This window comes from Castor canadensis, chromosome 7 (genome assembly GCF_047511655.1).
Source record: "Castor canadensis chromosome 7, mCasCan1.hap1v2, whole genome shotgun sequence".
Classification (NCBI taxonomy): Eukaryota; Metazoa; Chordata; class Mammalia; order Rodentia; family Castoridae; genus Castor; species Castor canadensis.
In genome coordinates, this window is record NC_133392.1 from 96,592,394 (window position 1) to 96,608,899 (window position 16,506).

General features: G+C 32.4%; 1 protein-coding gene across 2 annotated transcripts in view; it reads left to right on the forward strand.

Moving 5' to 3' along the window:
• Adgrl4 (adhesion G protein-coupled receptor L4) overlaps positions 1–16,506 on the forward strand; it is a 103,033-nt gene that overhangs the window by 70,115 nt on the left and 16,412 nt on the right. For both annotated transcript variants that reach the window (XM_020186579.2, XM_074079678.1), the window contains 3 exons: positions 733–936; positions 4,088–4,308; positions 4,435–4,501. In XM_020186579.2, the coding sequence (XP_020042168.2) occupies positions 733–936; positions 4,088–4,308; positions 4,435–4,501 (492 nt within the window). The remainder of the gene's footprint in view (positions 1–732; positions 937–4,087; positions 4,309–4,434; positions 4,502–16,506) is intronic.

Below are 16,506 nucleotides of genomic sequence, written 5' to 3' on the forward strand. Positions count from 1 at the left end.
GTCCCAGATACATGGGAGGCAAAAGTATGAGGATTGTGGTTCAAGGCCAGCCCTAGACAAAATGCAAGACTCTATCTGAAAAATAGCTAAAACAGAAAAAGGGTTATAGGCATGCTTAGCAAGCCAGGGCCCCTGAGTCCAAATCTTGATACCACAAAAAGAAAAGAAAACATGATTTCTTTCAGGATGATACTTAAGCAAAGAAGCCTCTATTCTGTATATAAAAATAAATACTCATCTAATTAAAATAAAACCAAGTTTTCCCATTTCTAAGTTTCTGAACTGGACTAGTTGGTCTTCTGTATCTTCAGCTTTTCTTATACCTTTGTTTAATGTGTTTTAGATGAATTGCTTCATAGAAATAAGACTTACCACTGATAAATCTGTTTTAATTAACCATTTTCCCATTACAATAATGAATTACCTCTCCAATATCATGAAACTGATAACGATAACATTCTTAAGCCATGCACTAATATATATTATGCTTAGGGAGAAAGTCACTACTCACAGTTCTGTTAAGGTGCTATGTGATTTATATCAGGTTTTTCTGGATGGTAAAGATTTTCAAAAGTACAAATTTTTCTCATCTAAATATATGTTTTTATTTTTACATTTTATGAACATTTTGATTAATGTTCCACCAAGAAAAGAAGGTTCATTACACATTGTAGTTCCTTTGACAAGTTACTGAATTATTCTCTTAACAGCTTTATTATTATTTTCCCTTAGGGTATTAAAGATTATACTATCCTTACAAGGATCACTCAACTAGGAATAATTATCTCACTGATTTGTCTTGCCATATGCATTTTTACCTTCTGGTTCTTCAGTGAAATTCAGAGCACCAGGACAACAATTCACAAAAATCTCTGCTGTAGCCTTTTCCTGGCTGAACTTGTTTTTCTTGTTGGGATCAATATAAACACTAATAAGGTAAGTAGAACTTCCTACTGTCTATTCTCATTTCCTCTTTTTGTACTTTCTGAAATAAATATGTGAAAGACACATGAGTGATAAATAAGGGCTTAATGCAAAAACATGCTACATAATTTCTTATTAAGCTATCTAAGTTTGATAATGCTAACATATGTAAGCAACCTGCTTTTTAAATTTTTAAAAATTTTATTAGCATATAATAGTTTTACAGGAGGATACATTGTGATATTTACAAATGTGCTTATAATATATCTTAGTTAGATCTACCCCCTCCATCATTCTCCATCAACAATTTTAGCAGGTGTCATTCTTCTATTTTCATATATGAATACAAAAAATACACTCACCATATTTACCTTCATTCACTCTTTCCTTATGCCCACTCCCCTCCCACTGGTGCCCACTCCCAGGAAAGGCCTATGAAGAAATGCCCAACATCATTGGCCATAAAGGAAATGCAAATCAAAACAACATTGAGATTCCACCTCACCCCAGTCAAAATGGCTACAATCAATAACACAAACAACACCAAATGCTGGATGAGGATGTGGTGAAAAAGAACACTTCTACACTGTTGGTGGGGATGTAAATTAGTTCAATCACTATGGAAAGCGATATGGAGTTTCCTTAAAAAACTAAAAAATGATCCAGCAATACCACTCCTGGGCATATCTCCAAAAGAATGTGCTCCAGAAAATGAAAAAAAAAGGAATGTGCTCCAGAATATGATAGAGCCACTTGCACACCTGTGTTTATTGCAGTATTTACAATAGCCAAGCTTTGGAAACAGCCCAGACTCCCCACCACTGATGAATGGATTAGAAAATGTGGGATACATACAAAATGGAAATTCAACCATAAAAAAGAATGAAATTATTTTGTGTGCTGATAAATGGAACTGGAGAACATCATCTTAAGTGAAGTTACACAGGTTCAGAAAGTCAAAGGTCGCCTGTTTTCCCTCATATGTGGAAGGTAGACATGTAAGCCAAATGTATATATAAATATATACATAATCATATATATATATACATATATACATAGTAAGAGAAGAAAATTTTATTAGTGAGTCTATCTGAGGGTCTGACTATGAGAGGTAGGAGAGGTGTTAGAGAATGAAAAATATTGAAATAACCCATCTATATATGAATATAATATAACCAACTGCACCATAGCTGTTGAATATTTGGGAGCATGGTGATAAAGTAAATAATGAGGGGAGTTAATTTGATTAAAGTACTGCATGCCTAAAGAACCAAGACAAAACCCCACTGGATTATTAATAGACACTTAAAAATGAAGGACAGGAGGTAAAATAGGCTTAAGCATCTTGCTTCTCTAGTCCATTGGTCAAAATTCACTGCATTATGATGAATTACCAGGAAATTTAAAATCCTGCAACAAACAGAAGAAATAGTTGTTTTGTTTATAGATTGATTTTAAAGGACAACCAAAGAGTGATTAAATTGGAGGTAAAATTTATTTTAGGATAGGGATTAAGCATAAAAGCAGGTAGGGTTTATACATTGGTTCTGCCTATTCTCAGAACTTTTCTTAAACACCTATTTCTCCCCTGATTATTGATCTAAGGCCTTATCAAATGGTTTCATATTGTGTTAATCTAGGTCCTACTAGAAGCTGACACTAAAGTGGGATTAAACATGTGATACATTTTATTAGGAGGAGTGCCTGTGAGAGAAAATTAGTAGAGCTGGCTTGGAGACCCAGCAGACCAAAATGCAGTCTGAGTCCACAAGAAGGAAAGAATGAAGAGAGCTTTACACAGCGATCCTATTTTAAGGAATGTTCATCACAGGTGTTAAGGAGTTCTCTGAGTTGCCCATGAGCCAAAGTCACCTGTCAGAGAAATCCTCCATCCTTCAGGGACAGGGATGTCTTCCTAACCCTCTCTACTCAGGCACTTGCTGGCAACAGCTGGTGGGAGTTGTGAACATGGTACTGGAGTTCATACAATGACAGCAGCTGCAGCTATGGGTCTATTACACTCCTTTCAGTCAGAGATAAAGAAATATATTCTCGTGATGATAAAGCAGGGAAGTGCTTTCATATTTTCATTCTTCTTTAGAAATGTTTTAATGACTACAACTAACAATTATTATCAAGCTTCATTTCTGAAGTGGATGCCACTGATCATCTATTCTAAATAATATACACTGGGTTATAAATTCCATATGTTTTCATGATTTGCAGTGGTGTTCATCACACTGTCAATTTAATAGATCTTTCACAATCTTCCAAGATTATTTTGTCTTTCAGTTTCCTTCCATCATTATCTTTGCTTTAAATCTATTCCTTACAGTGTTCTCTATCGAATCATTCCCATTTTCAACTGTATCTCAACTGTCAATGAAATAGCTCCCAAATTTTAATTGTCAGTGATTCTGTGCTCCTCAATCTTATATATTACTCTCCAATGTATTTTAATCCATGATCTCATTATTCTTGACTTATGTAGTGTTTTAATAAGTAGAATAGGTATGTGTATTATGTTATCTTCCCACTGATAGGTTCTACTAACAAAGGGGCTTGTATCTACTTTTTCTGTTACTTCTTACAAGCCTACCTCCAGTCTAGGTATACAGTAAATACTCCTAAATCATGTTTACCTGAAAGCCATCTCAAATTTACTTAATAATGTCATAAATTAAAACAATTATATAAAGGATACTTTAGTAAAGCATATTATTTTTCTTTCTAAATTTAAATTTAACATTTAATCTTTATTTTTTAGCACAGTATACCAATAATTTTCATACTTTGAACATATAAAAGAAGAAGATGAGAGATACCCCCAAACCAGAAATCAATATAAATCACATATTCACCAAGATAGCACGGTTTACATGTGAACAAGCCACAATTTGTCACATAACATAAATGTATAAAAATGATAAACTTCTGGGGAAGAGCAGAAGCCCAGTTCTATCACAGGATTGGTTAATGTTTCACATTTGATGAAGCACATTCCTTTTAAATCAGCTAGCATCTTAAAAAACCGACATGACAGAAATTCTTTAATGTGATCAATCATCATATAAAGTGGCATAATTTATAGGGAAAGATGAGATGTGATGTTATGGTCATTTTAAAGTAGAAATTGCTTATGGTTTCTTTCTTTGATTTCTAGCTCTTCTGTTCAATCATTGCTGGGTTGCTCCACTACTTCTTTTTAGCTGCCTTTGCATGGATGTGCATTGAAGGCATCCACCTCTATCTCATTGTTGTGGGAGTCATCTACAACAAGGGATTTTTGCACAAGAATTTTTATATCTTTGGCTATCTCAGCCCAGCTGTGGTAGTTGGATTTTCAGCAGCATTAGGATACAGATACTATGGCACCACCAAAGTGTAAGTTATGATTTATTGAGCATTTGAAACACAGTTCTTGATATTCTTTGAATGTCTTTGAGAATATTGCTTTGGCAAAGTGCATTCAAATATATTCATGGATTTTATCTATTATTTACTTTTCAGATGCTGGCTTAGCACAGAAAACAACTTCATTTGGAGTTTTATAGGACCAGCGTGTTTAATCATTCTTGTACGTATATATAAAATTATTATTAAAATTCAAAGGAGCTATGATTAAGAGGTGCCTAAAATTCCCAGAAATCATGCATTATAGTTGACAAAAAGAATTTGGAGCACTTTGCAGTATATTTATTAACATTTTACATATATTGCATTTCAATAAAAATACATAACTTATAAATTCAAAGCAATTGTCACTAATTTTCCCCCTTGGGGAGGATAGACTGTTTTGTACAACATAGGAAGAAAACATTTTTCACCTATCAGTAGTGTCTCTTCATGCTGCAATACTGAGAGTGTGCCAACCAGCTGATAATCTGGCATCTCAAATGTTTAGGTTATTTACTCTTTTATCGATGATCGGTCATCTTTGAAGATTATACTGTCATCTTTATGTACCCTGTCATCATAAAGTGATTTTAAACTAAATTGCAACGTCAGAGACAAGAACCCACTATTTCTCATGACCAGACAAGTCATATAGTGATAGTCCTGTTTCAGCAAGGAAGAGGGCCTTTTAATTCTTATTGAAAGTGGTTTCAAACCTACAAATTTGGCAGGTATTATATGTTCCATTCTAAATAAAGACATTTTTATATGCCTCAAGAGCATTTCTAAGTGCTGAAAGTTTTCAACAGCCTTTCTGAATATAATAGTCTGTCAATGAATCTGGGAGGTCTGACAAGACTCTACAATCAAATGAATTGTCGGTAGAGGATTGTAACAATATTTTGGAGAACTTTGTTCCATATGTTTTGAGCATAAGCTGGCCGTTCTTTTGATTTTTTTTTTCTTTTTGTCTTTTCCCTTAAGTCTTTTATGGTTGTGAGGAAGCTGCTAAGTATAGAAAGACTTGAAATGCAAAGCAGACTACTTTCATCAAGCTTTATTTTATAATTGTGTGGTAAAAATCAAGTACATTCAGAAATTATATTTCCTAATCATCACAGAAAATTGTCTCTAATTCTCACAATTAATCTAGCAAATGTATTTAAAACTACTGGCTAGATTTCAGATAAAATAATTTGGCCTAATTTATGATAGCTCCAGAATTTTCAATCCACATAAGAAAACATTTTCATTGGTGGCTCTGACATGAGTATTTCACAAGAAGACATTCTGTGTATTCTGTTTTATTGATTCCCTCTCTGCAGTGAACCATGTCTGATATTGTGAAGATTCTGTGGAACAATGATTCTTGGTGTTTAGATGAAAAACAGCAGGATAGAAATTATGATGAAGACAGAAAAATGGGAGCATGTTTCTCTAAAGTTATAAAGAGAAAATACTCTCAGAAATTGTTATTCATACTAGCTTATATAAGAGAAAAGATATTCTATAGTAAGGTATACAAACTTTAGTGGGACTTATCTAAAAATGAGTCCTGCAAACTTTCTAGAAATCTAAATGGACACCACCACACTGTTCTAGTCTGGAATTGATGAATCAATTCATCTTCTGTACAGTTTGAGAAAATGATGATAATCATTAGTAGGTTAATCAGTAAATTAGGATACTTAGGAAATGGGTAAGGCATCTCAGTTTTCCCTAAAACTAGTAGTGGTTTTATTTATAGCAACTTTTAAAATAGGAGAAACTTTTAATTACTGAATCAAAGTGAATTAGCTAACTCTAGTTATTCCTGTTCTATACTAATGCTGGCATTTATTATTATTATACAACCACATAACATGATGTTAAATGAAACTTGTCTTATTCCCCTAGAATAGTATCTAGCTCAAAAATAAAGTCAAAGAGATTGAGCACCAAACCTTTTTGAACCAAGACTTCCTACAGGTCTTACAAAGAAACATTATGACCAGAAGTAGCCCAGAAAGAGGACTGGAGATAGGGATTCAATAGAGACCGCCCAGAGTTAGAAGTCCTGAGCCCCTGGGGGAGTACAGTCTTCTCTGAAGCATTTGTTTCCATGCCAGTGAGAAAGAAAGGTGATGCTCCTCCATCTTCTGTAGACCAACAAGATATGAAGGAGTACTCCATAAGGTGTGTGGAAAGTAGAATCAGAAGCAATAAGAAGAAAACTAACTTCCTGATCCTAGATTGCTAGTGTGACTGCAGAAATTTCATATCTCCCTGATCTGTAAGAAAAACAATATAATGAGCACATTTTTAGAGAGATCTCTGATATATGTCTTCTGATTTGAGGCCAAATGTGAACATAGAGACTCACACCTGCTTTTGTTTAGAGTTTCCTGCAGGCTTCATGCTTATTAGAGTATCCCTCAACAGCAGGGAAGAAAATAGTTATTATATAGTATGCCTAGCAACAAAATGATGGGGAAACACACAAAAACTTCAGCTATTCTAGTTAGAGAACTGTTGCCAGGCATGGTGATGCATGTCTATAATCTCAACAACTTGAGAGGTTGAGGCAGGAAGACCAAAAGTTTGAGGCCAGACTTGGCTATACAGAAGACCCTATCTCAAACCCCATTACCCACTCTCCCCAAAAAAGGAAAAGTTACAAGAGTGGAAAAGAGTAGAAGGCTTCCTTAGGTCAACTGAAGTTACAGACCAATAAGAGAATGGATCGAATACAGACATGGATGTCTCTCTCTAAAGAACAGAAGTGACCAAGGTGGAAATACAGTATATGAATAGCAAAAAGTATGTATATATAATATATATACTTTATATATATATATATACTTAATATATATATATATAAAGTAGAGACAATTTTATAAGCCAAGAATATCAATAGTAAATAAGAACTAAACTAAACTGAAGTGATGTTGTGAAGCTCCCTCCCCACCTCCCACCCTTATAAGTATATCAGATCCTTCTAGTCACAACTGGAGAACAACCAAAAGTGGGCAATAGGAAAACAGAATCCTAGAACCAACCTTGCAACTGCTGCACTCATCTATATGGATACAAACCGTATGTAGTCTAAAATTATTCAGGGCAAAAGAAGACCAGATTTCTTTTGAATCAAAAATTACTAAAAGCTTTGTCAGTGCCTGGAGAAAAAACTTAACTTTTATGTTAACAAACAAACAAACCTCTAATTCACTAAGTAGAACTTCCTTTCTAAATGGGGTTCAAATTTTCGAAACTGATCAGTTGTCATTGAGCTTAGAAATTACTTATCTATATCTTAAGAATATACTGGTAGGAAAAGATGTCATCGTATTATTAAGTGTACCCTGTCAATTAGGTGCTGAATATTTGGGAGTACAAAGAAAACAGTATAATATATTATTTGGCATATTGTAAGAACTTTATAAATGCCACAATATAATCCCACTCAACACAATAGAATACATATATGTATAGAGAGAGAGAGAGAGGGAGAGAGACAGAGAGAGAAAATATATATTTATATATATTTATAAATATAAATATTTATATTTATAAAGAAATAGAATTATCTTCTGCCAATGAGAATGTAAGACAAAGAACAGTACATAATTAAATATAAGTGATACTGATGAGATGTGGTATAGATCATTACAAGGTACCTCAAAGTGCAACAAGTCTTCATCAGGATGGAGAACCTTCATTTTGGATGCAGCAAGAAGCAGATTTTGATTTTTTATGATAGGGCATGGACAGAGGGTACAAATGTGAACACAAGTTTCTACAAAGCAGCCCTGGCTGCCCAGATCCTTTTTGAGAGAAAAGAAAGGACAGAGCAAGAAATAGTATTGAAAACCAGGCAATACCTGGAATAAACTAAAGTATGATCACCACTTTATTGCTAAGCATATTCAAGAACTACCTTTTCGTAAAGTCACAACTGATCTAGATTGTCATTAATTATTTGTCAAATTTTATGTTCCTAGATAAATTCATTTATTTCTTCTTCCTTTTTATAAAGAGACCTTTGTTATCACTCACAAAATATCTAGTATTAATAACAATGAGTTTGTTAAATTTATAATTTCTTGAATATCTACTACTTCTGAAACACATGGATAATACATTAATACTCAATCTCCTTAAATCATCCATGTTTTTTTTACCCCATCTTACAGTTAAAGAAGCAGGGGATATGTTTACAATGTTAAGTGATTGGCCTCAAGCTATAAGCATACTTGTAAATGTTGGGGCCAAAACTTGAAGCTATTGCTTGCCTTAATCTAAAACCAATCATTCATTTTGCATTGTCTTTTTTTCAATTGCGTTTTAGCTTATCTTTATCCTACCATTCTCTCTTATTTCAAGTTAATCAGGCAGAATAAACTGGCCTCCCAAAAGTAAGATAATGGGAACTATTAATGATATAATTTTAAACACTAGTATATCAGTGGTATCAAACATTCTGCATGTATACCAAATTTAATCTAATCCTTTAAACAATTAAGAGTTGTATATGTGTGGGGGGGGGGTGTTTGTGTGTGTGAGAGAGAGAGAGAGATTTGTTTTACCTTGAAGTAGGAAACATTGAGGTACAATGAAGTAGAGAGACTACATTTTTCTCAATGGCCAGCAAGTACCCAAGCTGGACTCTAGGTCGATATGTAAATTTCTTGGTAATCCAGCTAACCTCTGCTCATTTTCAGCTTTATTCCACACTATATCTCTATATTACATTTATCCTTTTCAGAATACTTGCTATCTCTTCTCAATAATACTGACACAGAGATACTGAAAAGTTCTACTGTTTGAAATCATATTATCAATTAACTTATAGAATCGTGAATCCCAGGTTTGTAATTAATCTCTCTAACATGTTCCCATAGAATTTTAATTCTAACCCTTCTCCATACTTTTAATGCTCTGTTTTTATAGCACATGATAATTTTCTTTGTGTATTGCACTACCTTTGGATCACCTCAGAACATAGAAGTGCTTAACAAGTCTTCAGTAATTAACTGAATTTTAATTGCTCCACTAATAAGATCATAGTAATGCATGAGGTAGCAAGAAAGGCCATGTGTTTCTTCAACTATTTTACTACACTGTGTCCTGGATTTCTAATTTATAAATGAAGATAACAGTGTCAGGCCAGTGCAAGAAGGCTTTGGTAAAAAAATAGAATATTTTGAAAGGCATCTATTGTAACAATTTTTTTCTTAAAAAGAAAATGCCTAATGAGTTGGACAACAATTTTATGACTCTTTTATTCTTATCTTTCATGTTAAAAATGAAATAAAAAGACAAATTTTAAAAACAAAAATTTTTACAATCAAAAATTGTATGCAGTAGAATGTATATGTGATCAAATATAGCCTATGTGTATGTATGTATGAACAAACCCTAACTTTCAAATGTTGGAGGATATGTAACAGCATTTAATTATAGCAAGTTATGATTACAATATATGTGTTACTATATAGAACTTAATGTCTCTGGTATACTCTGCCAGAAAAAAAAAACTTACATAAAACACAGCAATAAAGTAATAAAATAGTGTTTATTTTCTAGAATAAATACAAAATATAAGTGAACCTTCAAGTTTAAATAAATAATTAATGGCAACTATTTCACAACTGCAAATGAGGGGCAAGATTTATTTCATGGTTCTCTCTGGCTGAATTTAGGAAGAATTGTACTCTAAACAACAATTTGCAATCACTTTCATTCTTACATGGAATCATTGCATTTCATCTGTAGAATAAAAATTAGCTGCTTTAAATAGTATTCGATAGTTTTTAAGAAAAGAGGTCTGGGGTATGCCTGGTTTGTGAATATAATGTTAAATGCCTTTGAGACAAATATAATAAATGAGTAAGAACTGAAATGTTTCAGCACTGGTGGCTTTTTCTGCCACTAATATGCAAATATGCATGCTTTCAATCTATTCTGACAAGTACTAACTACTTGGGGATTTGCACAGTAACATTTTCTGCACTGGTCATAGAAAGTGCTTCTTTGGTTGTGGACTCATTAATATCAAGAATCTTAAATTCTGAAATATGAACCAAAGATCCTATTGATTCTATCTACAAATCACTGTATTTAAATTTTAAGATTGTAACTACATATGTCTTCATGGCCTTTTGGCCATGCTTTTGGAAGAGTGAGCTGGAGAAGAAAGAGACTTCTAAGTCTTTGTAAAAGCAAGCTGCAAACTGAAGATAATTTTCATTATTTTTTCCATATTTTTAATCTTTAATGCTGAATTCTTTCAACAAAACTATACAAGCTATTAGATTCAAGTTCACAATATAAAAAAGAATTTGTAAAAATAATTTAACTTTTAAATAGGAGTCAAACTTTCCCATAGATTCTTTCAAAATTGAAGAATAGGATTTGCTTGATTAAAGAAAATACTAATTAAGTTATGTCCAAATAAGGCATTTTCTTTTAAATTGTGAGCTTTCATTATAATTTAAATCAAACTGCTATAATTGAGTGTTGCTTTTACCCACTTATTTATAGATTTGCCTAGAACTATACTCATATTTTTGTAGAGGTCTGCTCTAATAGTTTATTTTTAAATGCCTACAATCTTCATTTCCTTTCAGTAGAAAATATTCATTAAAACCTTTAAAAAATGGATTCCTTAACCAATTCCTGCAAGACAGGCCATGTCTATAGTATCTATATCTATCTATCTATCCATCTACCTATCTACCTATCTACATATTTATTGTATTCTATGATATACTCTCTTTGCATTTTATTTGTACAATTGCCCAATGTTGAAAGAAATGTGACTATCACAATACTATGTTTAGTAAAACTGAACATTTCATCCTACATTCATTTGCTTTGGAAGTAGCTGCTTCTTTCTTAATGTTTACTCAGTACCTTCCAGATCTTTGCTCTGAGTGTATACATATTTAATTACAAGTTCAAAAAACATGACTTGTCTATAACCTGTAATATATTATATTCATTTTTTCCTTATTCAAATGTACAATTCTAGTATTTTTCTCATTGCATATTATACATATGCAATGATATTTAACCAGTTCCCTACAGATGAATTTTTCCATTGTTTCCTTATTGCATACAAATAACATCACACAGAAAATCCTTGTTCCAATATAGTTGCTTATATCCATTAAATAAAATTGTTAGAAAGTGCTTCTTAGATGTAGAAATCCAAGTATATACAGATTTTTAAATCTACAAATTGCCCTGGAAAACAATTAGTTCGTTTGTTTTCTCTACCAACAATATAGAAGAATGTTATTTTCTAATATTTATGCCAGAATTAATTATAATATGGTACAAGTAATGTTATAATGACATAAAAACATGTTTTGAGAGAGATTTATGATTTCCAATTTGGAAAAAATCAACTAGGCAAAAGATTGAAAATAATATTTCAAGCAAAGGACAGAGAGCCTGGAACATTTAAAAACAAAGAGAATTCACTATGGCTGAACGTGTTAAAAGGCAGTGTGGTATAGGTGAGCTTTTCTCAAGTAATAGAAAAAACTAATTTAAGTAAAAACAAACTGATTTAAGTTTTTTTTAAAAAAATGAAATTAGCAGATTGGCAGCTCTATGAATAACTTTATATTAGATATTTGTATTTTATGCTTAAACATGAGTTGGCTTTTTATATGATATTTGTGTATTTTGTTTCTAAATGTCTAGTGAAAAGAGAGGGTTTCAGGCTGCTATAATGTAGCACTTCTTTCAAATTATACATTGTAGCTCTTGATTTTCAATAAATAAATAGTCAATTTGAATAAAATTTTAAAAAATATTTATGCCAACATTAGATATTATTATCTAATATGGTGTCCAAGCAGCTAAGTGTGGGGATATATAAATAATTCTAAAGGAAGAATTGTGATGCACCAGGATTTCACAATAGTGGTGTACCTGTCACTTTGGACAAAATTTTTGTTGTTGATGGCTATCCTGCATATTAGAAGTATGTCAGCCCTCACTAGACTCCAGGAGCACCACTACCTAGGTGTGACAAGCAAATCGTCTCCAGACACAGCCAACAGTTCCCTAAGGGATGATATTCCCAGTTCTCTTCACAGGAAGTACTAGTCTAAAATTGTACATTAAGCAGCTAGTGTAGGAATGATACACTCCTGTATGAATAACATAAATATAAGAAAAATAATTACAATCAGGGAGTGGACACAGTACTTTAGATGACCATGTTAAAGCTATATAAGAAACACTACCCACTGTTATTTTAAATATTGTGGATAACAGAATCAACATTTTAATTACAAGTTTTAATTTAATGTCACATTTTAGGCACATTTTTTTCAACAATCTCTGTAATTCCAGGCATTTTAGTATTCTAAGTTCTTCTCATGCAGTGTATTAAAAGGCATTTCAGTACCTGTAATAGTTTGCAACTTTTTCAAACTACTCTGATCTTCTTCAAACAATAGATAGCTAGAATTTTTAAAAAGATGAAATGGAGTTTTTGTTTTCAAGGAAAAGCAGCATAAATAATACATTGGCAGTTTTCAATATGTTCTCATACATAGGCATTATATTCCTACTGCAAATAACTTCAAAGATAATATTCTTGGGAATCACTTGAGAAATTCATAAGAATTGAATAATCTCATAGGAAAAGGAGATCAAAAATATTTTTAAATCCCCTGGATGTCTCAGGTCCAATAACTGGTTAAAAAATAAGATAAATGCTAGTATTTCCTTATAAATGTAGCTTTATAGGGAGGAATGTTGCACAATGAAAGAGAAACTAAAGATGTTGGTAGAAAATATAGTAATTAGAATTATTATTTACTCTACATTTGTATAATCTTTTCATCTTCATAAAACTTTTAAATATATCTCAGTTAATCCTCACAGAAGCTTCTTTAGCACATGAAAATAAAAATAGTAACAGCATTTAGTAAAATAAAATGTTTTAATTGATTTTCACACTTTAGACTATAATCTTGATTTATCTCTTTATAAGTACCTAAAGGGGTTCTACTATTTATAATTTTATGAAGCAGACAAATTTCTTGAAAAAGATTGATTATACTAAGGCAAATCATGTGCATTATTTTATATTTAACAGATAAACTTTCAAGCATTTTTTCACTAAATTTGTAAAAATGCTTTTATCTAGCCAAGAGCACAGTACATGCTGTAATCCTCCTTAAATTTCTGATCATCCTGAGTGTCACACAGTTTACTTGTCCAAGTCATGCGCAAAATTAATGAGCCCCTCTTTGAATCAGTATTTATTAGCACTTGCAGAATTCTTGTTCTACACATCTGAGGAATGTAAACTTCCTGTGCTTATCATATTCTAGTGTCCCTTTCACTATACCCTGTAAAATGCAAATTATTCATTCTAAGAGAATGAACTATTACTGTGGCTCTATTTTGATTTCCTTCTTTCACATGAGAACATTGTCCTATCTAGTTTCAGAGCATTTAAAATTCTGGTGCAAAAAAGCATGCCTCCTGCTAGTATATGATCAAAAAGAGATCCCAACTTGTTTTGTATTAGGGTGCAGCTTTTAATCAATAGATTTTAATTTAAACTTACTTGGATAAGAGCTACCATTACGTCCATATTGTGTTTTAAATGAGTGGAAAGTAGGGCTCAGTGAGCTTAAGCAGCGTGCTCAGGATTACCCAATTACTGAACAGTGGAAGCAACCTCAGGATTACAGAGTTGTTCTCTGCCACATATTCTTCCATCTTTCCTTGCACAGGAATTTGAAGGGAGTGGATCTTTCTTAGGTCCATGAAAAACTTGTTCATAACTCCTGATTTCCAGAAATGGTTTCAGTATGAGTTTTAAAAAAACTGACAACTCAGATGTTCTAAAAATTATTCATAAATGTCCAATTTTTTTACTTAGTGAGGGTACCAAAATAAAATACTTCTCATCTTGTTAAAAATGGAGGAAGTCATGTCTACTATGAATATCTCAGTCCCCAAGTAGTATTGCTATATTTACATACTTGACTAAGAATGTCTAACAATAATCAAAATATCCAACATAAAATTCTGATTGTATGAAGATACAGATCAATATATTGGAATATAGCTATTCTAGATATTTATTGTTCTCTTGACTGGTATTCATCAATAAATAACTTCAAATACGTCTAATTGCTCAAATTCTCATTTTCATTTTTTCTCATAGAGAAAATTGTTCTTCTGATTTTCAGATCTGTTTTCTTTAGAAAAAATGAGTTTGATTAGATCTTTAAAATGTGTTCTTTAACATTGAGTCTTAACATATGTAGTATTAAAATAAAATACAGGTAATGGAAAAAGAAAATACCTTGCAAAAAATAACTTGCTTCAGATATTTCATTGGACTGAACTATTACCAAGTATTAATGCCTAATGAAAACTATGCTAGGAACTGAAAAGATACAAATATAGGAGAGGCCTTGTTCTCAAGATAATATATCAAGTGATGTGTATAAACACACAACTCTAATATGACACATTAGTATGTTTGAGGGCTTGAGGTAATGTTTTAGATAAGCACATGTAATCATTTTTTCATCTCTGCTCCCAGTTTCCATATTTCTTGACTCACATTCAAGAGTCACATTCTTGAGATCAAGATTCTAACCTTAACATGGCTTATGGTAAGAGTGATCTTGTTAGTTTATTTATCTTCAGTATGGATCATTTTGAGAGAGAAAGTGCTGGTAAACACTTAAAATTGTTTTTTATTATCTCAGTGGGGCAGTAAAACAATTGTACTCCAAAATCTGTTTTCAAAAGTAGATTATTTTGTAAAAAATAAAAATCATTTGGAGCAGAACACCTTGTGACTGACAGTAACAGCCATTTTGAGTCTTTCTTCTAGTACCTACATTACTCAAAAGGTGTAGCTATCCCTAACCACCTGTGTCTCCAAATAAAACAGAAAAAGTGAGGGCACCATTGTCATTCATATTTTAAGTATTGAAGCTTGATTATCCTTGGAAATACATCAGTTGGAATCCTAAATGCTCTTATCGAGGTTATTTGTGCATCATACCTTTTATATCAGTAACAGAACCTAAAAACAATATTTAGAGTTACAGATGAAAAGTCTTACTCATCAGAACAGGGAATAACAGAACGGTGGGGACAGTTGTCTCTAGAAAAGGATTGCTTCCAAAGTACATTAAATCTTATTTACTATTAGCAAGGCTTCATCACTGATATCTTGACCTTGATTAATGAACAATTATACAAAACAGCTAACCATGTTAGTTCTCTTCCACTTTTAACAGTTTCTAAAATGAAACAACTGTGACCACTCATACAAATAAATATATGCATAACTAAATTCTTGAAATTTTAGATGTCAGTTTACCTTGTCTTCATTGGTCCTTCATCTATAGTTTGGTAGTTTTGTAAAGTGCTTTGGAAGCATAAAGTCTATTTGATATAAATTTTGGCTCTGCTGCTTCCTAACTGTAAGGGAAAGTTGTTTAGCATCTTTGAGCTTCTATTGTCATAAATGTGAAATGAATAATATAATTATAATTAAAAATAATATCAAAAAGAATAATATAATGATAATAGAAGAATACTTGTGCCATGAAGTTGGTATAAGAGGTTTAATGAATTAATAAAGATGACTTAGTCTAGTGTCTGTTGCATAGAAAGTACCCATTAAATATTAGTGCTCAAAAATATTTTTGTAATTGTCTTGAGTCTCAACGGTTTTCAGTCATTTATAAGTACATGCAAAATAATATATCATCCTGGAAACAACTATTTAAATAATTGTATTCCCCAGCAGCCAATGCCTGGTGGAATAACATTGCCTTTTTCTAAAGTGTAAGTTCTCAAGAGATTAGTATAGTATCATGAAAACTGTAACATCTCAGAGTGATCTGTGAAAGATACTCTCTGCTTGTGATATTTAGAACCTACTTGAATATATCTGTTATGTTTCCAGATTATTTCGGATGTTTCAATATGTTTCCAGTTACTCAGTATGTTTTTCATGTAATTGTACTCCCATTTCTCCGCAGTCTTCTCCCTCCAGAGCTGGTGTTAGTAACCTCAGCAGAGGTGTAACTTTTACCTCTGTAGTTATTCCCAAGGCTGCTAATCCTGAGCCAAGTGAGTGCTAAACAAGATGAGACTCATGGGGTTAAGGGAGAGACATTTCCTACCAGTGTTGTGGAGGTA